The 26,076-nt window shown below is 44.4% G+C and overlaps 1 protein-coding gene and 1 long non-coding RNA gene across 3 annotated transcripts in view; one reads left to right on the top strand and one right to left on the bottom strand.

Moving 5' to 3' along the window:
* The window catches only part of NHS (NHS actin remodeling regulator), a 240,558-nt gene extending 231,283 nt beyond the window's left edge, over positions 1-9,275 (top strand). Inside the window, exons 6-9 of the mRNA XM_053970208.1 lie at positions 2,861-2,992; positions 4,226-7,183; positions 7,676-7,802; positions 8,511-9,275. Of these exons, the coding sequence (XP_053826183.1) occupies positions 2,861-2,992; positions 4,226-7,183; positions 7,676-7,802; positions 8,511-9,135 (3,842 nt within the window). The 3' untranslated portion in view covers positions 9,136-9,275. The remainder of the gene's footprint in view (positions 1-2,860; positions 2,993-4,225; positions 7,184-7,675; positions 7,803-8,510) is intronic.
* Positions 9,276-9,454: 179 nt separating this feature from the next.
* LOC128803337 (uncharacterized) lies at positions 9,455-15,606 on the bottom strand. 2 transcript variants are annotated; one of them, XR_008435687.1, is made up of 4 exons: positions 15,337-15,606; positions 14,604-14,732; positions 11,173-11,314; positions 9,455-9,535 (listed from the first exon to the last, which is right to left on the bottom strand). It is a non-coding gene; the product is annotated as an uncharacterized LOC128803337 (long non-coding RNA). The 2 variants fall into 2 exon arrangements; XR_008435688.1 differs by having other exon boundaries at positions 14,604-14,729.
* Between the last annotated feature and the right edge of the window lie 10,470 nt (positions 15,607-26,076).

The following is a 26,076-nucleotide window of genomic DNA, read 5'->3' as shown; positions in this document are numbered from 1 at the left end:
CAGAAAGCCACCAAAATTAATCATATGATTATCATGTGTAGCAGGAGAAGAGAAACTAGAGAATGTAGGCTGCTATTTGCAGTGCTTTAAACATGCAAGGCATGAATGTGTAGTATGCAAACCATCGCTCTGAGATCTCTTTACATGCAGCTATGCTGAAGGTATAGTAATGGCATTTTCTCTATTTCTATAATGTTTGGATATATTTCACTAGATTTATTTGAAGGAGAACTTGTTTATAGAAGCAGCAGGTATATCACTTATTAAATGTGATAGATTACTTATTTCCAGAATAAAAAATCAGGCTGTTTTTCTCTTTCTCTTTTTCTCTTTCTTTCCTTCCAGAGGGCTATGGTAAACATAAAGTTGATATGAATTTTCCTCAATAATATTTTCACGTACCAAGTTTTGATTAACTTAAGAGCATAAAGTGGGCTAACTTTCACAGTTATAGATTTCAGTGTAAACAATCAGGAAAAAAGCAAGGGGCTTTCAGTTAACCTTCATTCTCCAGAGAAAATATTTGTATTTAATTCTATTTTCCCAGTAACTGGGGGGTTGGGGTAAGGTCACAGCCCCTCACAATCCACTGTTCTTCCCCATGTCTATCAGTGGTGCACAAACCTTCCTGCAAGACAGGCTGTAGAATTCACCATGGTGCTGGAGAGAGTTGTATGCCCACAGTCCAGCTTCAGCTCACAAACAAGGCTTTTTGGGCATTATGGTCACAAGTCCCGGGCAAGCTCCACTGTCAGCTGCATGAATCCTCCCAGTGACAGCAACACAGTCCCAGTTCCCCTCCGTCCTGGCAGAGGAGGTGACACTGCACAGTACCACCAACTCTGCCTCCCTGTGGAGGTGGCAGCCAGGAGTGGGTGTCCCTTTCTCCAGGACAGTGCTCTGGCCACAAGAGGACAGGCAGCTGGGTGGCAGGACTGCCTGCATACCCCCTGCTGGGCTGCAGGTCACGAGCCAGCTGGACAAGGTCATAGGTTGGGCAATGCCTCTGGAAATCCCCACTGAAAGTCAGAGATAATGTGGCATATTTCCATGAGGTAAAGCTGGTGATAAAATGATGCTCCTTCTAGTTTCAGTATAGGACCCTAACCAGTGCAGGCTTTCTAACATGGCTATTGTCACCTAGTGCAGCCAGAGGACAGTTAGGTCTGGGGCCAATATTAACTTTGCCAGTAATAGCCATTTTTGCCTAGACTCCACCTGCTATACATTGGAACCAAATTTCCACTGATCAGTTTTACAGATCAAGAATGGTATGTAATCTTCTGGATGTTTATGTGTATCATTCTCATTGGCACTAATGGGAATAATTTGTATGCATCACGGGGAAGAAATACCCTCTTCCACTTTCCTCTCGGAGATGACCCCCGTGCATCTGGCACACAGAGCATGTTCAGCTAACTCACAGTTGCTGGAAAACCGGCAATGATGCTGATTGATTTTTTTGTTTCAAAGAGTTTGCTTTTAGTTCTCTGTTTTTGTTTTTTAAGCTTCTCCCAACCCTGAGAAATGTTCACTTTTTTGAAAATTACTGTTGTTGGAGTTTACGGCACTTTTGTTCCATATTAAAGAAAGTTCTTCCTCTGCTTATTCCAGGGGCATTGGTGGTTACAGGACATCTGTCTGAAGCCTCTATTTCACTGTAGTAGATTTCAAGAAGAACTTTTACAAGAAAGTTACTTTTTAATGTTTTACATTGTTATGTAATGTAATATGTATGTGTATGTCTGTGTATAATTATGTTTTCTATAATTATACGCTATTAAAATAGAGCTTCTTATCAGGATTTTTTTTTCCTTCTGTTTGCTTTAGTTTGTTTGTTTTTCTTAAGATTACAAACCACTGTACCAGCAATCCTTATGTTAGTGTTTTTATGAACCTGGCACATTTTTTCCAACCTGTCCTATGTCAACTTTAGAGAGCATGAGTGAGTGTACAGTTGTGCAAAAAAAGCCAGCACAGATGGGCACTGGCCTTCTGGTCAGCCTCCTTTTAATTTTTTTTTTTTTTTTTTTTGAATACACAGCGTAAAATCAAACTGAAAGACACTTCCCTTTGCTAATGCCATGGAAACATAAAGAAAACAATGAATTGTCACCTATTCTGTATGAAGGTGGTCATAACAAATGTACTCAAGAACTTTTGCTTCTAAATCTAAACTGAGGACCTTGATTGCATGACCTGAGCAGACTTCCACCGTGTGCTGTGCACATGGGAAAATCAGGCCACTTCCTGATATATGCAAGTAGATGGCAGCTCCCCATTAATGTCACTCTTAGTCATGTGTCATTGTCATTTAGAGAATGCTCTCTAAACTTGCATGGTGACTTGGCCCCATTTTAGCTGTCTCCTTCCTTTTTGAAATGTTAGCTCCCTTGGCATATTGGTCTCCTAAGAAGCACCCAACTACTGCAATATGGCATCATAACCTTAAAATGTTTTCTTACACTTATTTGCTTAAAATAAGTCAGGCTACAGGTGAACAGATAATGCTTTGAAGATAAGTTACTGTCATTGTCCCTATGACAGATGGATAAATAGCTGTAAGAAAGATGCCCTGCTACCAAGAGCTCTCTATTTGCCTTCCTGATTTTCTTTCCTTTTTCTGTTCTTTTTCTTTTCATGCCTTCTGTTATTTTTGGCAGACCAGGCTGCTGAGGGGGAGCTGGAATTAGATATAAAACTGTGATATACTGTGATATAATTTACATAAGAGCTACATAAGGGCTCCCTTATGTTTATTCACAGGCTTAATCCAAGCTCACATACCTCCACTGTGTTCCAGCCATGAAAATTTGTTTACTATTTCTAAAGGCTAATGAGACCTATTTATGGGTTGCAGGAGTTGGTTTTGACAGAGAGGCTAGTATACGCTGCTCTCTTGTTCATTCACAATCTGTACTACAGCGGAGACGAAAGTTGAGGAGGAGGAAAACCATCTCTGGCATCCCCAGAAGAGTGCAACAAGAAATAGGTGTAGTATAAATACAAATCTTCCATAGATAGCTTTCTAACCAACTTAAATTGCAGGGATATGAGCTGGTAGTTAGTCTTCCAAAGAAACAAAACCTTGAAAGTGTAAATGCTTGTAGAGTTTAGGAATGACATGTTTTGTTCTTTTGATTTACTACAGTAAGAAAAGCTATATTACTCCATATGGCCTTGAAGGACTGGGGGCCTTACTGAGTAATATAGATGTACGTGTTCAGCTCTTATTGTGTAAATGTTAATCAGTTCTTTTTTTCTTTTTCATTTTATTTCTGTTATGAACCCATAGTTATGTGCATAAAAAGTAACTAGATTAAGTGAAAGTTTTTTCTTGCGTCAGGGGAGCTTAAGGTAAAGAACTGACAGATGTTACTCCACAGAGTGATGATGAGTTGTCACAAAAGCTGGATAACTTAGATCAGGTGTTGAATATCCACCATAGATACAGCTGCTGGTACTCTACTGGAGTTTTGCTAAACCTTCCTTTTATTTATCACACTCCTCAATTCCTTCCGATTATTCTTTATCATCAAGAATATTTGCCTTAAATCTACGAAATTACCTCACTTTTTGTCAGGGTAAATTAGGAGCAACTCTGTTGGGGGCAAATTCAGTGTGAAATTCTTATTAACTCAAAACGAAACTAACAGAATTTTATTTCTTAATATTCATCTGCACCTGAAGATGGTCTGGTGTTTCAGTCAGTTGCAATAAAACCTGATTGGAAGCAGAAGAAATGTGTTTATCATACAGAAAAAGCAATTGGAGAACCTATGAAAGAAAGGTCCTTTTGTCTTACAAATATTCTTGATAGTAAAGAAGCAGATAATGGAAGTTCTGAACAGACAGGTAGGAGAAACAGAATTATTTTTAGAAGCTTATGGAGTGTTTTGTCCAGCAGCCACTCCCGAAAACTTTAAGTAGCTGAAATAGAGTCATAAAAACTGAAAACTTAGTATTTGTTTTAATATTTAGCACAGCAAGCTCAGCTCCACATTGAGAACACATTGCAGAAGTCATGTTGTAGGACTAGAATTTCCCTACCTCACCGGTGGGAGGTCTGCCTTATAAATTCTTTATATAAAACTTAAATTTGGTCCAATGCTCAGAAAGATTAAAAAATACAGCAGATAATATCTTCTTGGGTTGCTCCGCGGGTTGTCTCATGCCAGGAAATGTGGAGCTCTCTCCCACTCACCCAGCTTTCCATGTGTCCTAGATTCAGACGAGTCGCCAGTGGCGAGAGAGCGCAATGTGATTGTGCACACAAACCCAGAATTCTCTGGCTCCAGCAACAGGAGGTTGGGGACCCGGGACTCAGAGTGCCAGACAGAAGAAATCCTGATAGCTGCTCCCTCCCGGCGACGGATCCGTGCCCAGCGGGGGCAGAGTGTTGTTGCCTCCCTCTCCCACTCCACTGGCAACATCCTGGTGCTGGCGGACAACGGGGATGCGGTCTTTGCTGCTGCTGTGAGCAACCGCATCCGCTCACGGAGCCTTCCCCGTGAGGGCGCCCGGGCCAGCGAGGGCCATCAGGATGCCACCACCAAGAATGCAGGGTATGAAGCGGAGCACTTCCTAGCTAGTCAGGAGAGGATCCCAAAAAAGGGGAAGGAGATCTTGAGCAAGCAGGGTTCACAGGAGTGCCAGCCCATTGGTTTAACTTGTCCTCAGCACCTGCATAGCCCCGAACACAGCATCAGCGAGAGGGGGAGATCGCGGCTGTCAAGGATGGTCGATTCAGGCAGCTGTGAAATTTCATCCAACTCAGACACCTTTGGGAGCCCAATTCACTCCATCTCCACAGCAGGAGTCCTGCTCAGCAGCCACATGGACCAGAAAGATGACCACCAGTCCTCCAGTGGCAACTGGAGTGGGAGCAGCTCCACATGTCCCTCTCAGACATCTGAAACCATTCCTCCTGCTGCCTCTCCTCCACTAACAGGCTCTTCACACTGCGACTCCGAGCTGTCCCTCAATACTGCTCCCAATGCCAACGAAGACTCCAATGTCTTCATCACAGAGCAGTTTGGTGACCACGCAGACAAGATCAGGGGCCACAGGGCAAGCTCCTTCACATCCACTGTGGCGGATTTACTGGATGACCCCAACAACAGCAACACAAGTGACAGTGAGTGGAACTACCTGCACCATCACCATGACGCCTCCTGTCGCCAGGATTTCAGCCCTGAGCGCCCAAAGGCAGACAGCCTGGGATGTCCCAGCTTTACCAGCATGGCCACCTATGACAGCTTCCTTGAAAAGACCCCCTCTGACAAGGCAGACACTAGTTCACACTTTTCTGTGGATACTGAAGGATACTATACCTCCATGCACTTTGACTGCGGTCTGAAGGGTAATAAAAGCTATATTTGCAACTATGCAGCCCCAGGCTCCGAGAGTGGCCAGACCGGGAGCATGACTTCCAGCCTAGCTGACTGTGCCTGGCAGGACTGCGTGAGCCACAGGAGGCAGGCACGGCAGTGCATCTCACTGAAGAAACCAAAGGCAAAGCCAGCCCCACCAAAACGCAGCTCATCTTTGAGGAAATCAGAGGGCAGCACCGACCTTCCTGACAAGAAAGAACCAAAGATCGGTAATGGGCAGCACATCTCTCACACTGCCAGGGAGATGAAGCTGCCCCTTGAGTTTTCAAACACACCTTCCCGAGTGGAAGGCCCCAACCTGCCAGCCAAGCAGGAGCTTCCATGGCCAAACCAGGATGATGGCGGGTTAAAGGATGCTCCGTTTGACACCGCCAGTATCCCCTCCTTTAAAGATGAAGGTGCTGAACAACCTCACTATGCAGACCTCTGGCTTCTGAACGACTTGAAAACTAGCGATCCTTACAGGTCCTTGTCCAATTCAAGCACTGCTACGGGTACTACAGTCATAGAGTGCATCAAGTCACCAGAGAGCTCTGAATCCCAGACGTCTCAGTCTGGATCACGAGCTACAACCCCATCCCTCCCCTCTGTTGATAATGAGTTTAAGCTGGCCTCCCCGGAGAAGTTGGCAGGGTTAGCCTCACCCTCCAGCGGGTACTCCAGCCAGTCAGAGACGCCCACCTCTTCTTTTCCAACAGCTTTCTTTTCAGGACCATTGTCTCCAGGGGGGAGCAAGAGGAAGCCAAAAGTTCCAGAGAGGAAGTCATCGCTGCAGCAGCCACTCTCAAAAGATGGCAACGCCTCAGTGAGCAAAGAACTCGAACTTCCAATTATACCTCCTACTCACCTTGACCTAAGTGCTCTTCACAATGTCTTGAGCAAGCCCTTCGCTCACAGGCACCAGCTGCATACCTTTAGCCACAGCAAGCAGAGCGCGATCGGGGAAGCCCTGCAGCCCAGCCCTCCCTCTGCCCTTGCCATCACACCCTCCGTTCTCAAATCTGTCCACCTCCGGGCAGTCAACAAGCCTGAAGGAGTGAAACATAAAGGCAGTACCCCAGACCTGCTCTGCATACAGGACACCACCTTGATGGCAACCGAGGTCTCTCCAGGCAAAATGAGGCCGCTCTTAGCTAAGAAACCAGTATCACGCCAGTACTCTACAGATGAGGCCATAATGCTGTACATTGACACTTCCTCAGCAGAAGCAGGCCCTGGAAAGCCACCTTTAGAGAAAAGCTCCTCTTTTGGTGGGCAGAATAGCTGTGAGCGAGAAGCTGTAATTTCAGCAAGCATGGGTCTAGTTGAGATCAAACCTGGAAAGGACCAAACACACCTGGCCGCTGAAGACTTACCAGATAGCTCTCTGAATCAGACATGTGCCATCTCCATTGATGGCTTTCAGAAGGGCTCGGCTGTCCCCACAAGTGATGATGAAACAAAGAAACCTGTCCGCGGAGAAGAAACAGTACATGATCTTCAGCAAGTGCAGGCTCAGCAAGAGCACTCTGGAGGCAGCGAGGGGAAGGTGGAAGCTGCGCCTGTGGATGAAAGCCCAGCTCAGGCTGAGGGACTGGCCATCGCCTATCAGTTAAAGCACGAACCCGATGTAAGCCACCATGTGCCTGGGAATATCAACTTTGAAGTAGAGATGGCAACAGTGGATTCACTCAGTGAAGAGGGCTGCAAGCAGGAAAATGTTATCACATCAGGTATCCCAACCAAAAGTGCCTCTGATGACAGCAGGGCAGACGAGACAGTGGGCGGTGCAGATGAGCCTTCGCTAAAAGGTCAGTTGGGAATTCTTTCTGTGCCATCTACAATCAGGCGGTTTTGGATGGGATGGTAGTGGAGTCAAAGCAGAGTGGCACATCAGCTTCCCTCTGTGGGTTTAAGCATAGATCCCCCAATGTCTGTTAGCTGGCCAGCTAGCCAGCTCACAGCTATTTACACTTGTCCAAAGTAATTCAGACTGTATTTGTGATATTTATTTCCTCCCTTGTGCTGCATTTCAGCTGAAAAGATAAAAGGGAAGAGCATTGGCCCCGGGTACAGAAGAGTTTGATTATCACAGCTATGCTGTAAATGGGAGATCCTGTGTGAGTTCAGTGATCCTTTTATGGACTCCAGTATGGAACAGACATGACTTTTAGATTAGAGGGTAAAGGCTGTATGTTGGTATCACCCACTCAGTTGTGAGCAGAGCTGGTGCCTCCAACCGGCAGTGCTGTTGCAAAGTGCAGTGGAGTCTGACTCATAACATGGCTTCTCTCCTTTTCAAGAGTCTTCTCCAAGCGATGAGTCCATCATGTCTCCACTGAGCGAGGAGTCACAGGCTGACACTGAGGATGTCTTTGTGTCTCCAAACAAACCCCGCACTACTGAGGATCTGTTTGCAGTCATTCACAGGTGACCTAACCTTGTGGCAATAGGAAATGGCAACATAACATCCCTACACAGTTGTCCACTAAAAATAGCTGCAGGATGGTTATTCTATGTTCAAGTCTTGTCCTCAAACTACATTCTTCAGTTAAATTGGTTTCATTTTCTAAAAGGCAGTTTTAAAACATGTTTTATTATGGCCTGGAATGCAGTCTGAGTATCTTCATGGCATTGTGTGGGATGCTTTACTGATAAAAACACCAGGCTGTTCTCTCTAACCAAGATACATGTCTTCAAAGAAAACACACTGCGGTGGTTCCTATCTTCTGCCTTCCAGTCCAGCAGCTCTATTTTGGTGAATGAGCTGTTGCAGGCAGAAGGATATGAGAATGAATCTCTTCAATTTTAGACTATTTTGTAGTCAGCTGAAAGTTGGGATCACAACTGAAATTGAAGTTTTCTGGTAATTAATACATTATGCTGCGTATTATAAGTTTCTGTATGCATTGTTGTCTTTACAAAGAGCTGGTTGTGCATACACTGTCTTGGGAAGAGCTGGGTAATGTTGAGAGGTACTCTGCAGCTCGGAGCCATGAGACACTGATAGCCTCCAATATTTTACAGAGGGACTGAGAGAACTCTGGCTAATATGAAAGCATCTGTAAAACTCCAAAAGAGTGCTAAGCATTATACTACAAAAATAATCTACGAAAGTTTTCCTTTGTGTTTTTACAGATCAAAAAGGAAAGTTCTTGGGAGAAAGGATTCTGGAGACCTTTCTGTAAGAAACAGATTGAGAGCTTCGTCTGGGACCAGCAGCCAGCCTCCCACCAGCAGCACACTGCCTACCAGCAACATGCCACCAGCCAGCAACGTGGGCACTCCCATTAGCAGTCAGAGGTCCCCCGGGCTCATATACAGGAATGCCAAAAAGTCCAACACATCCAATGAGGAGTTTAAGCTACTGCTCCTTAAAAAGGGCAGCCGATCTGATTCCAGCTACAGGATGTCTGCCACAGAAATTCTGAAAAGTCCTATTTTGCCGAAGTCTCCTGGAGAGCTGACAGCAGACGCCCTTCAAAGCACGGAAGAGTCTCCTCCCACAACAAGCCCTGATGCATTATCACCACTCTCCCCCTGCTCCCCCAGGGTCAACACGGAAGGATTCTCCTCCAAGAACTTCCCCATGTCAGCATCCTCGCGGGTGGGGCGGTCGCGGGCACCGCCGGCAGCCAGCAGCAGCCGGTACAGTGTGCGCTGCAGGCTGTACAACACCCCCATGCAGGCCATCTCCGAGGGGGAGACCGAGAACTCAGATGGCAGCCCCCACGATGATCGGTCTTCTCAAAGCTCTACATAGGCTGTGTGGGTGCCAGGACCAGGCTGCCAATACCACTCAAGCTCTTAAGGATGTCAACTGTAGCAATCAAGAAAAAAAAAAAAAAAAGAAACAAAAAGAAGAAAAAGAGAACAATCGCAGGGCAATATCAATGCTTCAATGTGTTTGCGTTTGGAAGATGCTGGGGAAACAAAAGGACTACAGCTGTAGCTATTTATTACTTTACATTTCCTAAAAGGATGAAGATATGCTATGCCGGTTCTGTTTTCTTTTGGCTTCATTTGGTTTATCCCACTCTCATTTCCACTGTCACTGTAGATTTCAAGGCTATTCACTTTCCATAGAGTTAAAGGTGACTTTGGGTGGGTTTTTTTCCTAGAAGCTGCCCATCTAGAAACAAATCCCTCACTGTAGTGCTTCCCTAGGGAGAAAACAAAAAAAAAAACAAAAAAAAAGAAAAGAAAACGCTCTTGAGAATTGGTATTTTTCTACACTAAAATGAGCTGAAACAAACTTTAGAAAAATTAACAAAACATATGTAAATACCATATTTTTGATAAAAATTTGTAAATAGAATGCGGACATGGCAAACGATTTACTGTGTAACAACTTTGTTTATAGAAGACAAATGAATTCAATTATAATAACTGTATTCTGTGAATACCATTTTCATATCAAACATAAAACATGGCCACCAATAACCACTTTCAGTGTGACAGGCCTGAAGGATGGCATTGAGCAGTGGAAAGCAGAAGTTTTCCAGCTTAGTTAAGGAAATGGAAAGTCTGACTGTGAGGGGATTAAAGAAACCATTTGTCTTTCTAAGGCAGCTCCAAAGAAGCTAACTGGAAAGCACAGCTGGGAGGGTTACCGTGAGGATTGGTGGGGAAGATGAGTATGTTTCTGACAGAACAAAGCTGGGTCTGATGCAAAGCCCCAAAGGGTCCCACCCCACAGCCTCCCCTGGGCCTTTATGCTTGCAGGGATTGCTTCAGAGAGGACAGATGTGAGAGGAAACAGTACTTAACTTTCATATTCCTATTAGTCTATTGGAATACATAACACAGTCATAACCTGGTACCTATAATCTTTAAACACAATTAGTTTCTGGTTCGCAAAGGAAACAAATAAATTATAAGCATGCAAGAAGCGCTTTCGATTTATCAGTAAATATCTGCAATGAGTTTTCAGTGAAGCTTTCTCTTTGTGCTGATGAGATTCATGCTACCTAAATATTTACAAAAATGACACTGTGAAAACGTAGCTGGGAAATAGGTATGTGTATGCATTATTTATGTTCATTGCTGAGCTGAGAAGGGGAAAGCTCCAGTTCATTGTGCCAGCCACGTACAGTAGGGATTTTGTCTGGGTTTACCAGAAACACAGAACAGGGTGAGGGACTGGGTTGGGGTGGGAAAGGAGACAAATCGAAGTAGCTGCTTTGATACAAATGAAGGCAGGGAGATAAAAGCTGAATTACTTGAAGTTACTTGAATATTCTCATCTTAAAACCACAATAACCCATGAGTTGCTTTATAGTTTTAATTTTTAAACAGAATAAAACCAACAGGCCTGATTCTCCTTTGGGCCACCACAATTTCCACTGATGTAGCCCCATCTGTGCTACTTAGAGTACAAGGCCCTCTTTATTCAAAACTCATGCAGTTTGTATTGGTTGCTGTAGGATACAGTTCGGAACGGAGGAAAGGTTAGTGCAGAGAAAATAGTGAAGGAGGAATGGGGTGTGCAGTAGGACAGGTCAAGTAGGATGGCAGAAAGAGCATTCTGTGGTATAAATGAATTGGCTAAAAGCTGGCTTTAAGCATAAGTAAAGGACTGGGAGGCAGGATGTGTGAATTAGTTGCTTTTTTTTTTTTTTCTTTTAATCATGTAATGCATAAAGCTGAGAGTTATTTAAAAAGGCAGATCATGTTTTAAAGAGGAAGGTTCTACCTAAAACTCTTACAATTTCAAGGAGTCAAAGCAAATCAGAACAGTTTAACATATCCGAAATATTATTCCCCAGAAGGTGCACATCTGATTTTGTCTAGTGCTTACCACAAGACAGGTATTATTCTGAGTTTCCTACTGTCCTCCTATGTAGCCTGGTTGCATTCAGTTGATGAGGTAGAGTCACTGTGCATGTGATAGGTGTGTTGGGATGAGGGATGATCCATCAGTTGAAGGGCTGCAAAATTGTCTAAAACAGTTTTTAAAAAGGTAATGGGAGAAAGGTTTTGGAAACAAAAGGCTAATCACATTAGTAGCTTAGCTAGAAAAATAAGTCTGAATACAAGTGAAGTGAATGAATGAGAATGTTTTAGGAGGAAATGTTTAGCATATAACAAACCACCTTCTGGAGAGTATGAGAAAACCTAGTTTAAATAATGGGCAGAAAATCATTAGTTTATCTTCTTCAGTCGTTTTCCACAAAACATTTACCAGAAGCACTTTTACAAAATGTTTAATAGTCCTGAATTCATTAGTCATTCAAAACAGTAAAGAGAGTACAGCTGAATTGACTTTGATGATACCATTTTTTATTACTAATCAATAACTTCATAGACACCCTACATAAATACATATACACTAGGGTGGTTTTTTTACCACAATAATGAGGCAATATTTCACATACAGAATGAACACAGAACAATCCCATTGGAGTACAGTCACCTTTTGCTTAATTTTCTAATTTCTATTTAGCAGATTAAAACCCAAACAGAGAGATTCTAAATTCTCTATGAACAAGAGCTGAGAACAAATGTGGGAGTCAGAGGAAGATGAATGGCAGGGAGACCTGTAGCATTCCAAGCGTGCCATTAAGGCACCAGAGGACAGGCCATAGAGCAAAGGGAACATCACTCACCTCTTGAAACAGGGTACGTGCATCAGGTAACTGCTGAACCGTCATTTCAACCTACTGTTCTGTTGCTTGCACTGATATTATGAAAATTACTTCTTAAGTTATACAGCTGTGTTCTGAAAAGTAACATTTTCCCCTTTTCTTCTTTGTTTTTTTCTTTTTTTTTTTTTGCCTTTCTGTTTTTGTTGTTGTGACAGCATAGAGGGCAAGGGATAGTTGTAGCAAATCAAGCATACATTTGCTTTTGCCAAAGGTCAGTGATTGAGTGCATTTGCTGCAATGGTGGCAGATAGAGAAATACTGTAGGTTATGACTTAAAGAATTTAAAAAAAAATTAAGAAGGTTACAGTGTAACTATTTTGGTACTAGCACCAGTTCATGCTGGCAGAAAAGACAATGGTTTATGGACTTGCATCCATTTTGTATTTTTGTAATATTTGTAAATACGAACTTTTTAAATTGTTGCAAATATGGTTTCTTTTGTAAAATGTTTTCAAAGTTTACATTAAATCCAAGCCTTTGTATATTTTAGAGCTGTGCAACACTTTAAGTCTTGTATTTATTTTTAGTAAAAGCGGTGACAGTTTCATTGTGAACCCCTCTCAAAAAATGTGTTGGAGAAGTTTGATTACCTAGAAAGTGTGTATAGAAACTGCAAATAAACGTGACTGCAATTAAATCACATGTTCTCTTTACTTTCTTGTAATGAGATGTGAAGTCTAATCTACAGACTACAAGTATGCTATTTCCCAAGGTCACCTTCAGCACATTACACATTTCAAACCTGTTTAATCCTGCTTTCTCTTCAACTGATTTTTTTTTTCCCAAAAACTGAGTAAAGGAAAATGTCTCTCCAAAATGTCACTGATTTTAAGTGCTCACCAGTACAACTTTGCCAGAATCTAGTAACTGCTGAATTCGCCCCATGACTTTTACATGAAAGAAAAGGCTAAGAGAAAGAAAGCTGGGATGAAAATTGGTGGAGAGACCAGTACCTTATCTTCAGCTGGAAAAGGTAACAAATTGCAACACTTCAGACTCAAGACACAGAGAATCCAGGGGCTGGATCTTATCAGATAAAGCAAGCTTTGGGAAAAAGGGGAGGCATTCATAATCATACAGATCATGAATACAAACTCTGAAGAGCAAACACTACTTCATTTTAAAATGGTTCAATTATCAGAAGATTGAGATGTCAGGACATGGAAGCTAAGTGTTTAAACAGCCCCTCACGGGTCTCTTTGAAAATGGATATGAAAATGTACATCATGCAACTTTGGTTCCAGCTGTCATCTTTTAAGTAGCCTTGACACACTGTACTTGGTGCTGAAAAAAGGCTGAAATGTGCAGGTCTGGTGTTATAGAAAGCGTGACAAAAGAGGAACTTTGGGGAATGCTGCTGTAGGGTTAACTGCAATGACAGTTTGCAACAATATGAGGATTGCCCCAATCATGTGGTACCCCTTAGAGTAGTCTCGAAGTGTGACTCAGTTGGCATAACGTTTAACCAAACAGTCACATAGTTAATGATTATGTAGATAATTTCCTGTGGTCTTGTGCACCTTTCCCATCCGAAAAACACAGGTAAGCAAGATCTGCAGGAAAAGCTTAACCCATAAGGGCAGACACAAGCTGGTTTTCCATCTGCCCACTGTACATCTATATTTCTTCATGCTCAGTGAAGAAAATACTAAACATTAGACTACATAAAATATACCCAGTGCTTTTTATATATGCAAGGTGTCATCTCCCAAGAGGGCAATCCTGGGCCACCTGGTCTGGCATAGACACAAAATGTTGGATCCTAGAAGATATATTTGGGATATCCTTGAGCTAAATTATAGTGAAACAATGCCAAATAATCAATCAATAAGTTTTATTTATGGAAGCAATTATTTAAATCTTATGATAGGTTAAACAGCCTGTCGCAGCAATGATTTAAATATTTCTGAACAGCCCATGGATTGACCTATTCAGGAGAGGATGAAAGGAAGAAGGAATCCCCAATTGTGGATCCCACTGTAGTCTGTTTCAAAATATTCTTGCTCTCTCAGTATTCATTACTCTCTCATGGCGGGTACCACCAATCAAATCATAGGAAAGCCTAAGTGAAACTTCTTAGATACCTGGTTGCAATTTCCTTGATCTTTTCAAGGACTATTGTCTTCCATTAGGCTGCAACAAATTTGTGCCCACAGATTATCCGATTCTTAGTAAAATTGCTGGGGGTTAGATTTCTTTCCTTTTGTTCCTTTTTAGTTATAGAATTTTACCCATAAGTTGCTAGGAAACACAAACAACCGGGAACTTAAGAAAAACAAAAGAAGTGGCCAAGCATGGGAGAGGAGGGCATCTGGTTGCACTTCTCTTATCCAGGAGTTTCTCTCCAAGGGGCAGAGATACCACGAAAATTGGGCTGATAAAAGACGGGGCAGCTGCTGGCTTGCTCTCTCTCCCTCTCGGCTTCAGGGACAGTTGGAGCTGCTGCTTGGGGAAAGGAATTTGCTGCTGCCACCGGAGCCCAGCCCAGAGCTGCTGCTTCTGCTGTGGGGTGAGGCTCTGCTTGTCCGAGCAGCCACTGAACTGGGACCTTATTAACACCCACCTCACTAAAAGAGGGACCTACCTCATCTGCTTGGGTACCCAGGATCATGAGCTTGCCTCTCCCTGCCCTGCTGGGCTATTGCTGCTCTGCTCCCACTGCTTCTTCGGCACTGCTCCGAGTTTTCACTGCACTGTAGCCCAATACCCTCTGCTGTTGGGGAAGATGAAACAGGAAAGCCTTTATAAATATGATTGCCTGGCAAAAGCTTTTGAGAATATAGAAACTATAAGCAAGATTGAAATGAAAGCAAGCTTTGAGATACCAAGCCTTAGTTACTGAACAACTGGAAAACAATGGTATGGCTGGCTGAAGGTAATCCCCTTTTGATGAAACAATACCCTCTGCTTGCAGGCAGGTCCAAGGGTCAGAGCAGACCCTACTAGCTGGGCAAAAGGGGTCCAAAAAGTAGCTTTTAGGGTTTAAAATGTAACGCAGTATGATAATGTCATGATTCTTATAGGTTGTATGTAAATGCTATAGGATTTTTATCTTGTACTAGATTGGTTAGTGAAAATTAGAATATTCAGCACAGAAGATTCATTGTATTGTAATGGGAACTTCCCTCTCTTGCTCTCTTTCTTGCTCTTGCCTCTCTCTCTCTTGGTCTTTCGGGCCTGCTCCCAGCTGTGGCTAGCAGCTCTAAGCAGGGCCCTTGCACCCACACCCTTTATAGTAAACCGCATGTTCCAAGACATGGCTTCAGAGATCTCTCGTCTCTGTCCGCCCTGACCGTCCTACCAACCAATGCTCCTACACTCTGCCTTCCGAGACATCCTGCCATCCCGGCTTGCTGCTTCTGAGAGCCCTCCTGGAGCACGGGATCGGCCACCCCAGGGTTTGTGAAGCGAAGCCTCTCTTCTCTCTTCTATCCCTTCCCGTCTCGTTACCACGTGCTTCCCGGGCTCGCGCCACAGCGCCCCCTGCAGACGCGGGGGAATCACCGCACCGGCCCTGCCCACTGGATGCCACTCTACAGCGCCCCTGCCGACCGTGACCGGAACTGCACCGAAGGGGAATATGCCAGCGGCTGAGAAGGCTGGGACGGGGTTTGTGGTTCTGTCTGTTGTTAATGCTGTAGTTGTTGTTTGTTTGCCTTGTTATGCATATACATACTAGTAAAGAACTGTTATTCCTATTCTCATATCTTTGCCTGAAAGCCCCTTAATTTCAAAATTATACTAATTCGGAGGGAAGAGGTTTACATTTTCCATTCCAAGGGAGGCTCCTGCCTTCCTTGCCAGACACCTGTCTTTCAAACCAAACCAAAAATAACTACTGCTGTCATATTGGATAGACTTGGGTTTGGCAAGTAACTGAACCATCACTTCAGCACTTTTACTATCCTTTGTCAATAGACCATCCTACTGCTTCAGCATCAACAAGACCTGAAACTACCTCCATCCTGACCAGCACTTGTTTTCTTTCTGTTTCCTTGAAAGGACTTATATAATCTATATGCCATGTCTCCCATAGAGCCTTGTTAGCTCTCAGATTAAGTGGGGGTAGAGGGTGGTGATGAAGGCATGCACTCCACAGCTCACAAGTCTCTACCATCCCTCAAATCCCAGCTTCTCTGAAGAGAACTTTTAACTCCCGAGTGGCCACATTTAACACATTTAACTCTTGCAAAGGTTCCTGTTTTTCTTCCTCCTCTCCTGCTGTTACCACCACTACTATGAGGTACCAACTGAATTTTGAAGTAATAATACTCAACATTGTTGAGTTTTATTTCTTGAACTGTGGTTATAAATTGTGATTTGTGACTGTGGTTGTAAATTTGGTATTTGTTGTTGTTAGGGAGTTAGGATTTTTTCCTTTTGTTTTCTTTCTCTTAGGGAATTTTCTATCATTTGTTGGTAAGAAACAATAACAACCGGTACTTCAGAGAGACAGAGGAATGTAACCATAGAGGAGGGGGAGGAGTGTAGCTAGCTGCTACTCTCCTGCCTGAGGGGTTTTTCCCTTAGGAGTGGCAGTTACTGTAAGATTTTGGGCTGGGGGAAGGGGCTGGGCACAGCCTTTAGCTCTCTCTCTCTCTCGCTCTCTCGCTCTCTCTCTCACACTCACACACACACACACACACACACACACACACACAGCGCCTGTGCCGGCTGTGCCTGGAACTGCACTGAAGGGGAAAGTGCCTGACATCCAAGAGAACGCTGTCACTGGGTTTCTGGTTTTGTTTGTGGTTGTTGTCATTGTTGTTGTTTGTTTGCCTTATTATACATATACATACTAGTAAAAAACATTTATTCCTTTTCCCATCTTTGCCTGAAAAACCCTAAATTTCAAAGTTATAATAATTCAGAGGGAAGGGAGTCATATCCTCCATTCCAAGGGAGGTTTCCACCTTCGGTGGCAAACACCCATCTTTCAAAGCAAGACAGGTATCAAATGGCAAAGTAGCAGAAGGACACATGCTCTAGGAAATGTGGCATGTGAGCAAGTACACAGGCAGTAAGTCCCCATGAAGGGGAGGGGATTGCTGAGGACTGTCTCTGAGCAAGCACCCCCTTTAGGAAATAGAGAAGGGTTCTATCTCTGGGGATGTTTTCTGGCAGCCTATCAGGGAAGAAGAATGCCTCTGCTACCAGACTCTAAACTGCTCCCTGCGGCGTGGGTTTTTGCTCTCCCCGGCTGCACGCGGCTCTTGGGAGCCCGGCTGTGGCGTAGCTTCCACGTGCTGCCAGGGTTTGCTGCCGCGGGTTCCCGGACACGGCTCCGTGTCTCGGGTGCGTGGGCTGGCCAACCGCTGTTACCGTGCGCTAGGGACCCGGCAAAGAGGAAGGAATTTGTCCATTTACTCCGTGCTTGGCAGGAACAGTTTATTGGTCACGTGGCGCGGTTCGATGGAAAGACCCGACCGCTCCCGGCACTCGCATGGGAGAAAATGGCGTCTGACTGCCGGCGGGATAGGGCTTTATAGAGGGGCGGGGCGAGAGGATCCACGGCCTGCCAGCCAATAGGGGCGGCTGCCGTGGCAGTGACGCCAGCAACAGCGACCAACCAGAGAACCCCGCAGGGGCGGGCGCCGAGCCACGGGCTGAGCGGGACCGTGTGGCTCGGGGCGGCCAGCACGGGGTTTCCCGGGGCGGACGGCAGGGTGGTTACAGGAGCGGCACAGGGGTAAGAGCCGGCAGCAGGCAACATGGGGGCAGAAACCGCGGGGGGGAACAACGCAGGGGAAACGCGGGATTACAGAACTTGACTTATTTTAACATAAATTAAAAACCCTAATCTAAACCCAAACTCCGGGATGCAACAGCTCCCCCCTACAGTGGGGCAACCCTCCAGACTATCCAGTAATTCTTCTCGGGTGACCAGACCATGGGAGGAACTATGTGGTATATAAACAATTATGGAGTGCTTCACATGAACCCACCAGAGCCTGCTGAATCCAGTCCCTCCTTCCTGAGCCCTGCCACCTACCAACTGCCCAAATGACTGCCTCCAAGCCCTGCACCCTAGCCCTTGGCCTCTCGCCCACTCTTCGCTGACTCTTCTCATCCAGCCTTTGCTCCTGCTGCACCTGTCCATGGGCCTGGCTTTCCTGTCCAGCTGTTCTCACAGCTGTTTGCCCACAATCCTGCTGCAGCCTGATGCAATTCTACCCCTCTTTGTTAAATCCATTAATTTAACACCGACCTGGTCCCAAAAGAGGATGGTCCAAACATCCTCGAGAGACACCGTCAGAAAGTGGAGGAACAGCCAGTGCGTGAACCTTTTTAACAACCCCTTACTAAACTTCTTCCCACATCCCATCAATGTACCCACGACTTGATTATAAACCTCCCTCTGCTGTGTCAACAGTCACACCCCATCCAGTCAGCACAGCAACAATCCGCCCTCCCCTGCGGTAAAATGTGGAACTTAAAAGAAAAGGGTCCAGTGAGTGACCACCTTCAACTCCCTTTCCCCTCAGGGCACCAACCCCCCTTCTTCACACTATCTGGGGTGACAGGGTGCTATGCACAGCCAATTAGGCAGCTTTTAGCTTTGTGACTCCCAGTCTGCCACTTCCCCCCTGGGAGCACCACCAATCAAAAAGTGGCGTGCTTCTTCAACACAGGGGCAGCTGACGTCAAGGAGGGGTGCACCCTCACCCCCTCACACCAAAAACAATAACAAACATTGTCCATAGCAGAAAAGTAAACCAACAATAACAACTCCACCTATGAGCTCCCAGGCTGTCAGGATAACTCACCACTCTGTTGGCCACTGGAATGAAACCAATGGGGCCTCGAGGATTAGGGGATTTCCAAAGGAGAGGTCCAAACAGGGGGTTGGTACAAGGAGGGATTGACAGCTGGGTAGGTGGAGTGACAGGGAATATTCTGGAATAAAGGGTAGGTCTGGATCAGGACTGACAATTTAGGGGGAGGAAACAACTTAGGAATGAACTAACAATATAGGGTGAAAGGAACAAACCATTAAAGAAAAAACACACAACAGTCTAGTCTTCTTCAAGTCTTTAGTCACAAACATGGACAAATATCCCTTCCAACAAGCAGCACAATCCCTCTCTTCTTGGTCCCAAGACTCTTTTGTGTTCACATATAGATTTAAAGCCTGACACATCCCATCTTCCAAAGACCTGTATCTGGACCAATATAATTGGTCTGATCTAATGGGCTCTTTAGTTAATTCAAATATGCAATATTGAATCATTTTTCTCTATCCTTCCCCTGAGTACAAGACAATTCCTCTTGTCCCCAGTCTCTGAGCATCCTCCCCAAAGGACTGTCAGGAGGTATGCTTAGAGTGGAGCCTTTCAACCTCCACTCCTCTTAGTCTTTCCACTGCAGCTATTTCCCATCTCACAGTATTCCCACAGGACTCTTGCAGATACGACTCGCTTTGTCTCTTCACTGGCTGTATCCCTTCCAGAATGAAGGAACTGCAGTTAGAAGGTTCCTTCACAGGGGATTCCTTGTCTCAAATGCACACACTTAGTCCTGCTCCCCCCAGACCACCCAGGTAATGCTTAACAGTCACTTTTCTTATGTGGGTCCTGTGCACTCACAGGTGTTACCAACTACCGTGCGTAAACTCTACTCTCTCCCTCTCTTCCTTTCCCCTTTTTTCTTCTAGAGTCCCCTATCCAGGTCTCATCTGCATGTCTCACAAGGTATGACAACAAGTCAAGAGCTGCTAAACTCAGTAAGGTAACACCTTCCCCCTCTTGATGTCCTACCCTGCAGGGCCAAAAGTTAAGGATCCTGGACAAGTCTCCGAATTGCGAGAAATAACTAATTTTCCAATAGAATTGAGAGAGGACCAAGTCTTTGAAGCAAAAATTATTTATTAGTATCAACAAATCAGCTGAGTCCAATTTGTTTCTCTCCTCTAAGAGGTGGACACACACACACTTCATTAAAGTGGCAACCTATTGTGGATATTATCACTTCAGTCAGAGAGAAAAGAGAGAGAATTCTCCCAGGCCTAGCCTGGGAAAGTTAGGAGAAGGAATGAAAACAATTATTATCTCTCTTTCTGTTCATGTTGTTTATAGATATGTTCTACCACAGTGTGCTATTCATAGTGCATCAATGGTGTGAAAGATTTTCACTTTGCCACCAATCATATTTCACTTAAGTGATTCTGGTTATAAAAAGGAACACTACTTCCTGTAATAAAGATTATTCTTCTGCCTTCTGAACCGAGTCTTTTCATTCTGTCCCTGCCTCAACAGAGACAACCTTGTTATACCCTTTCGCAGCCAAGGGGGGGGTCCCTGTCCCCTTCCCCATTGGTTGGGTACTCAGGGACTTACATTCTCTCCCAATTGCCTACCCTTCCCCCAGAACCTTTCCTCTCCCCTGCATCCTTCTCCCTCTTTTGGTTTTATCTTCAACTTCGCTTCTTTACTGGTTCCCAACAAGGCTTAACAGGTGCAAGAAACAGATCAAACTACATCTAAACTATAGGTAACAAGAAAAAAAAATAGAATTAATGCTTTTCCTACTTCTGCTCTGTACTCCTTTTGGGCTGAAGCAAAATGCTATTTCATCTCTCACATCAACTAGAAAACTATTTTTAGATGCATAGGACGTTCTAAAAATCTCTAAGAATATAGTATTCTATGCCTCAGTAGTTAAGTTGATTTACATATTAAAAAGGCTCGCACAGGACTATTATACTATTAGTAGTATTTAATGCTCATCCTTTAAATTCTCTCCTTTTAGGAAGTACCTTCTTTTTGTAGTCATTAAAGGCTTACTCAGCAGCAGTCATGCTCTGCCAACTGAAGTATCTCATAGCTCTTGTTAGGAATAAAACAAGTTGTCCATTTTTAAAGGTTATAGAGTTGATAAGTTAAACCCATTGTTACCAGCTTTATTATCCAATTACAGTTTTACTACCTGTTGTTATCTAATTGTCTGTTGTTCATTACCTGTTGTTAGTAGTTAGAAATCTCCCTTCGTCGGGTCTTGGATCACCCCTGCTGCTTCCTGGAAAATGGCACCCTGGACCGTGAGGAAGAAGTGACATCGGAGTTTGTATGCAAATGTGCAAACATGCTGAGCCCAGCAAGGAAAACCCCTAAAGCAACAAGCCACCACAGAATTAAACAACCCAAGTGACTCCTGGAGGTGAGCAACTTGGTCTGGTGTGTACTGGGACCTTTTTAACTTCTCACTCTAGCCTAGGGAGATGTCAGCTGGAGTAAGGACCTCAAGTGGCAACTCGAACTGTGGAATCTCCTGCCGCTCCCACGAGGACTGAATCCCCAGCTCTGCCTGCTTTCAAAGCGGACAAAGCTACACACCTCCTCCTCCATGCCACTCCAGGAAGCAACAGCAGCATGCGCACGATCCGTCAGGCCCCCACCTCAGCTGATCACTAATAAAGGCATTTAAAAGGAGCACAATCTCCTGCCTATTTCATTTCAGCTCTCACTCTGCTACTTCACGTCTTAAGCTGTTTCTTGGTACTCCATTGTAGTATCCTACACAGATGAAGGAGAGACTGAGATGCCTTGGGAGGACGCCATGGTTTAAGTCTGAGTGACACTTTGGAGCTTTCTCCCAGAGTTCTCTGGGTTTTATGTTAATTAGCTCTAATGACATCACCCTTGTTCCCTTCCCCAGTTCTAGAAAGTTCATTGTTCTCTACCTCCCTATTGGTTCACACTGGTTGTCACTTCCCCCCTCTCTACTCATTGGTTGACTTCCTCTGATCCCGCCTTTGTACTTCCCCTTATCCCTTCACCTATTGGCCCTCACGTTGTAATACCCCCCCTACTCCAGGCTGGCTAAAAACCCTGGACCCTCCCCTGTTAGGGGATCTTTGCTGTCCCTGGACCCCCTTCAGTGCACCTGTCATTAAACAGTTGCGGGAATCCAATACAGAGAGCCTCTCCTGCTTCCATCTGTCAGCATATATACAACAACTGGCAGTGCGAGCGTCTGGCGCTCAACTGGGCTATCCATCCTTTCCTGGGGAGACACTCTTGGGAAGGCGGCCGTCCAGGCAACATCTGCCGCGCAGCCGCACCCCATTTAGCTTCTACAGCCTCTGAAGACCTCTTCCCAAATCATTCTTTTCAGGGACTGCTTCCTTACATCCATACAAAATGTTGACCTAACATAACAAGTTCCTCTGTTTCTGTAGAGAACAAAAAATAAAGGAAATTCTGGCACTCCTGTTATGTTAGTTCTAACAGATGACTGCCTATAGTCTTTGGGAATTACAGATGCAACTTGTGTGATCCACTTCAGTTTTCCTTCTCCAAGAATCTTTGGTCAGCATCTACACAGCATGACTGACAACTTGTGGAATATGATAAATGATTCTTCTGTAGATCAGGAATACATAAGGCACTATCAGTCTGCTAACAGAACACTACACGTCAGGCACCTCTGCTTCTGCACTATTTGAAGCACACAGAAGCTGGAATTCCACAAGAACTGCATGATTTTACTGCCAAGATGCTCAAACTGAAGATGACAAACTTTAAAGACTACTCTGTGCCTACCTTAAAATATTTGAGGTTTGTGTCCAGACTGTCATCAAATTAATTTACAAGTAAACATGACCCAGAATATACCAGATAAAAGTATACAAACACCACAAAGTGTGATAGTACTGATGCCTAAAAATTTTTGCTTTCTGTATATTTCTCATATACTTGTAGCTTTGTAGACTACTGATACATGGTTCTAGCTTTTCATACTCTTCCTACCCTTTTCACTTACTTCTTAAAACAGTAAGCTAACCCTTCTACTACACTTAGGATTCTGTTTAGTCTTTTTAGTCCAGCAAAGACACTTTGTTTTGCACCATAAATCACAGCCATAATAAAATGGAGGGCTAAAAAATCAGGGGAGGGCTCCAATGGGGCACTAACTTGACAATATTTGTTAGATATATAAATTAATTGACATTATAAAAATTGTACAAATCTGATTCCACCTGTGCCCATAGCCATGAGGGCACCTGGAAGCTTCCATTAAAGATCTGCTTTTTGTATTATCTATATTAATATTGTCTGGAAAGCATTTTTCTTTCTTGATTCAGGCAACAGTACTGCCTCTCCACATTGTAAATACAGCAAACTTTGGTTGAGTAATAAACAATAATGCATACAAGGTGGCATTTTACTATGTGACAGTAGGGTCACTTATGGGGAAGACAGGGCTGGGATGCCCTGGGAGAACACTATTGTTTAAGTCAGGGCGAGAGACTGGCACAATTCCCCATCATTCCCTGTTTCAATGTAAATGTTCTGCTGCTAATCAGCGGTTGTACACTCCCCAGTTCTGGGAAAGCTGTGCATCCTCTGTTTCCCCATTGGTCCTCCCCCTGAAGACCGCTCCCACGTTGCTCCCCATTGGTTCAGCTTAAGTCGCCTCACTCCTACCCCTCCCCTGACTTCTCACCCCATTGGGCAGTTTGTACTCCTACCCCTCCTACCTCCCTTCAGTTATATAAGCCAGCCCCCTCCCCTGTTCCTGGCTCTGCCACCGGTCCCCTTCAGCTGTGGCTGTCTGCCTGCCTGCTCCTGCTTCTACCCTGCTTTCCCTCTTCCTACCCTGCTTGGACCCTCGGACTTGTCCTAAATAAACCCAGCTGGATTTATCAAGTGAAGAGTCCTCTCGTCCATCTGGTGAGGCATCTATTACAACATCCGGGCACGGGATCAGTCTGGTCGGCTGGGGGAGCTGCTTGCAGGGCCTGGGGCAGAGACGTTCCCAGATCAGAGGGCACCCCGACAGGACCTGCCCGAGGCAGTCCCCATGCGACAAAACCCCTTTTCAAAAGGTTCATATGCTAGCAATTCCACCAAATGAGGAAGAAAACTTTGTCTTTAAGGCCACAATTAAATATATAGATGAAGGCAAAATCAATCTACTAAACAAAACAAGTTAGTAGCTACTAACTACTAGAAGTTGCTACTAACAAAAGTGAGTAGCCATCAGCTGCTTTAACTGCTGGCAAGGTTTAAGTGTCTGCCACCTCTGCTGAGGAATTTGTAGTTTATAGAGTGAAACCCACTGACAATGAAACTGAATTGAACCCAAGGGTGAGTAATTTTATTTATCACAAAAGTAAAGTACATCATGCAAAAGCAGCACAGCTCTTGGCAAATAGAGTTTGGATTTACCCAGTGGTCTGGGTTACCAGCCTTTCCAGTATGAAGGTGTGGCTCAATGAATATAATACTCCTGAGATTCTGTCAACAGTCTGGCAACTGACAATCCAGAAAATGTAACAATTCAGAAATTGTGCAGACACATACAAGTAAGTATTGGATCATGCAAAGAACTTGAAGACTTTACTGCCTACTGTGCAGAATTCCTACATGAAACTCCAACATCAGCAGCCCTACATCACCTCCTGTGTTAGTGCATCAAGCAGCACTCAGCAAGCAGAAGCATATAAAGCAGGATACAGCTAGAGAATGCATCCAATCCACACAATGTCAATACAATAAAATTCTACTGAAAGCTCTAGTTCTTCTGAAACTACTTCTAGGAATCATCCATGTGATGATTTAGCTCAAACTAAGAAAACAGAAGACTCTACCCTGGATCAGCATAATGTGCTTGTTTGGGAGACAAACTTTATTTGCCTCACATGGAGCTGCATCAGTCAGTATTTGCAGAAAGGTCTACATGTGCAAATTACAGGAAAAAAGCTATTATTGTTCTCATGAAAGAGAAAAAAGGAGCATGGTGCACATTACTACAGAACCAGAATACCCATATGTCTTTGCATTTTGAATACTGAGTAGAGTGTGAAGATGAAAGCCCAGTCACTATTGAAAAACTGCATTTCACTTCTGCAGAGACTGAGGAATGAGTTGACTCCTCAGAAGACAGTGCTACAGGAAGTGATGAATAGTTTGGAGATAGATCTTTGATAAGAATTAGACACTTCAAAACAGTCTCTTGCACCATGCAAGGGAAACAACTGTAATTGTTAATTAATAATGTTAGAATTTTAAAAAATATTAAGGAGTATTAGAGAGTCAGAAAGGGAGATAGACTGCTGGAACCCAGGTCTGACTGCCCTGAGACAGCAGCAGTCACCAGAAATAATTAAAGATCAATGGGATCTATCTGTTCCCCATCAAGGACAAGGTAGCAGCTGTAAGGAAAGGAGCAAGGGAGGGTAGTCCATGCTTGGGATAGCAAGTGACACCCTTTTTTCCCCACCTCATTCCCCCAGGTGCCTCTGCACAAGAGGCAAGAAGTTTTGCACAGGGAAAGCCAGCCAAAAGCCAAAGAGAATAAAGGTCCAGTTGCACCAAAGGTGCCACTACCACCAGAAAAGAAATAAAGCCTGTGAGTAAGAATCGCAGACCAAGGCAACAAAGGGAATCTTGTGACTGATGTTTAGTACAGATGGTCTGATCAAGAGAAGCCTATTGACAAAACCTTCTTGCTTTAGCTACAGAAGGCAGCGTGCTCACAGGCTCCTGTTCTGCTGGAAAAACAGGACAAGCTGCAGGCAATTCAGGAGACTCCTGGAGCCAGTGTTGTCCAGGGCACCCAAGATACCCCATAACACTTCAATTTTACTCTCAGACACATGCGCCCCTCACCCCTTGAGATCTGTGGTCCCTCCAGCACCTGGCCAGGACTCCTCTAGTCCTCAGTAGCAAGGTGTCCCATGGTCCCACATTTAAACACACTTCTGACTCTGGGGCCACCCCTCTACTTGCTGAACCATCCAGTTTTACCTTCATTAGTGCTCACACATTTACTCACACACCTGCACTCACTCCAGAACTGTACCATGGGCCCATGGGCCCTCTGACACGTCTGACCCCCATACACAAATGTATGCACATATCTCAGAGAAAAGCTAGAAAAACATTTACTATCACCATACTCTTGTTCCTGCCCAATTCACTTCAATCCACCCCTTTTCCTGATTTTTATTCATTTCCTAAACAGAACTTTCCACACATCTCCTTCACTTTCTTTAAAAGCTCTTGGTTGAACCTGCAGTGATTGCTGTTCTTTTGCCTTGCATAGTGCTG

The sequence above is a fragment of the Vidua macroura genome, chromosome 2 (assembly GCF_024509145.1).
Source record: "Vidua macroura isolate BioBank_ID:100142 chromosome 2, ASM2450914v1, whole genome shotgun sequence".
Taxonomy (NCBI): Eukaryota; Metazoa; Chordata; class Aves; order Passeriformes; family Viduidae; genus Vidua; species Vidua macroura.
Note: the sequence above shows the minus strand (reverse complement) of the source record. Positions and strands in the feature narration are given on the sequence as shown.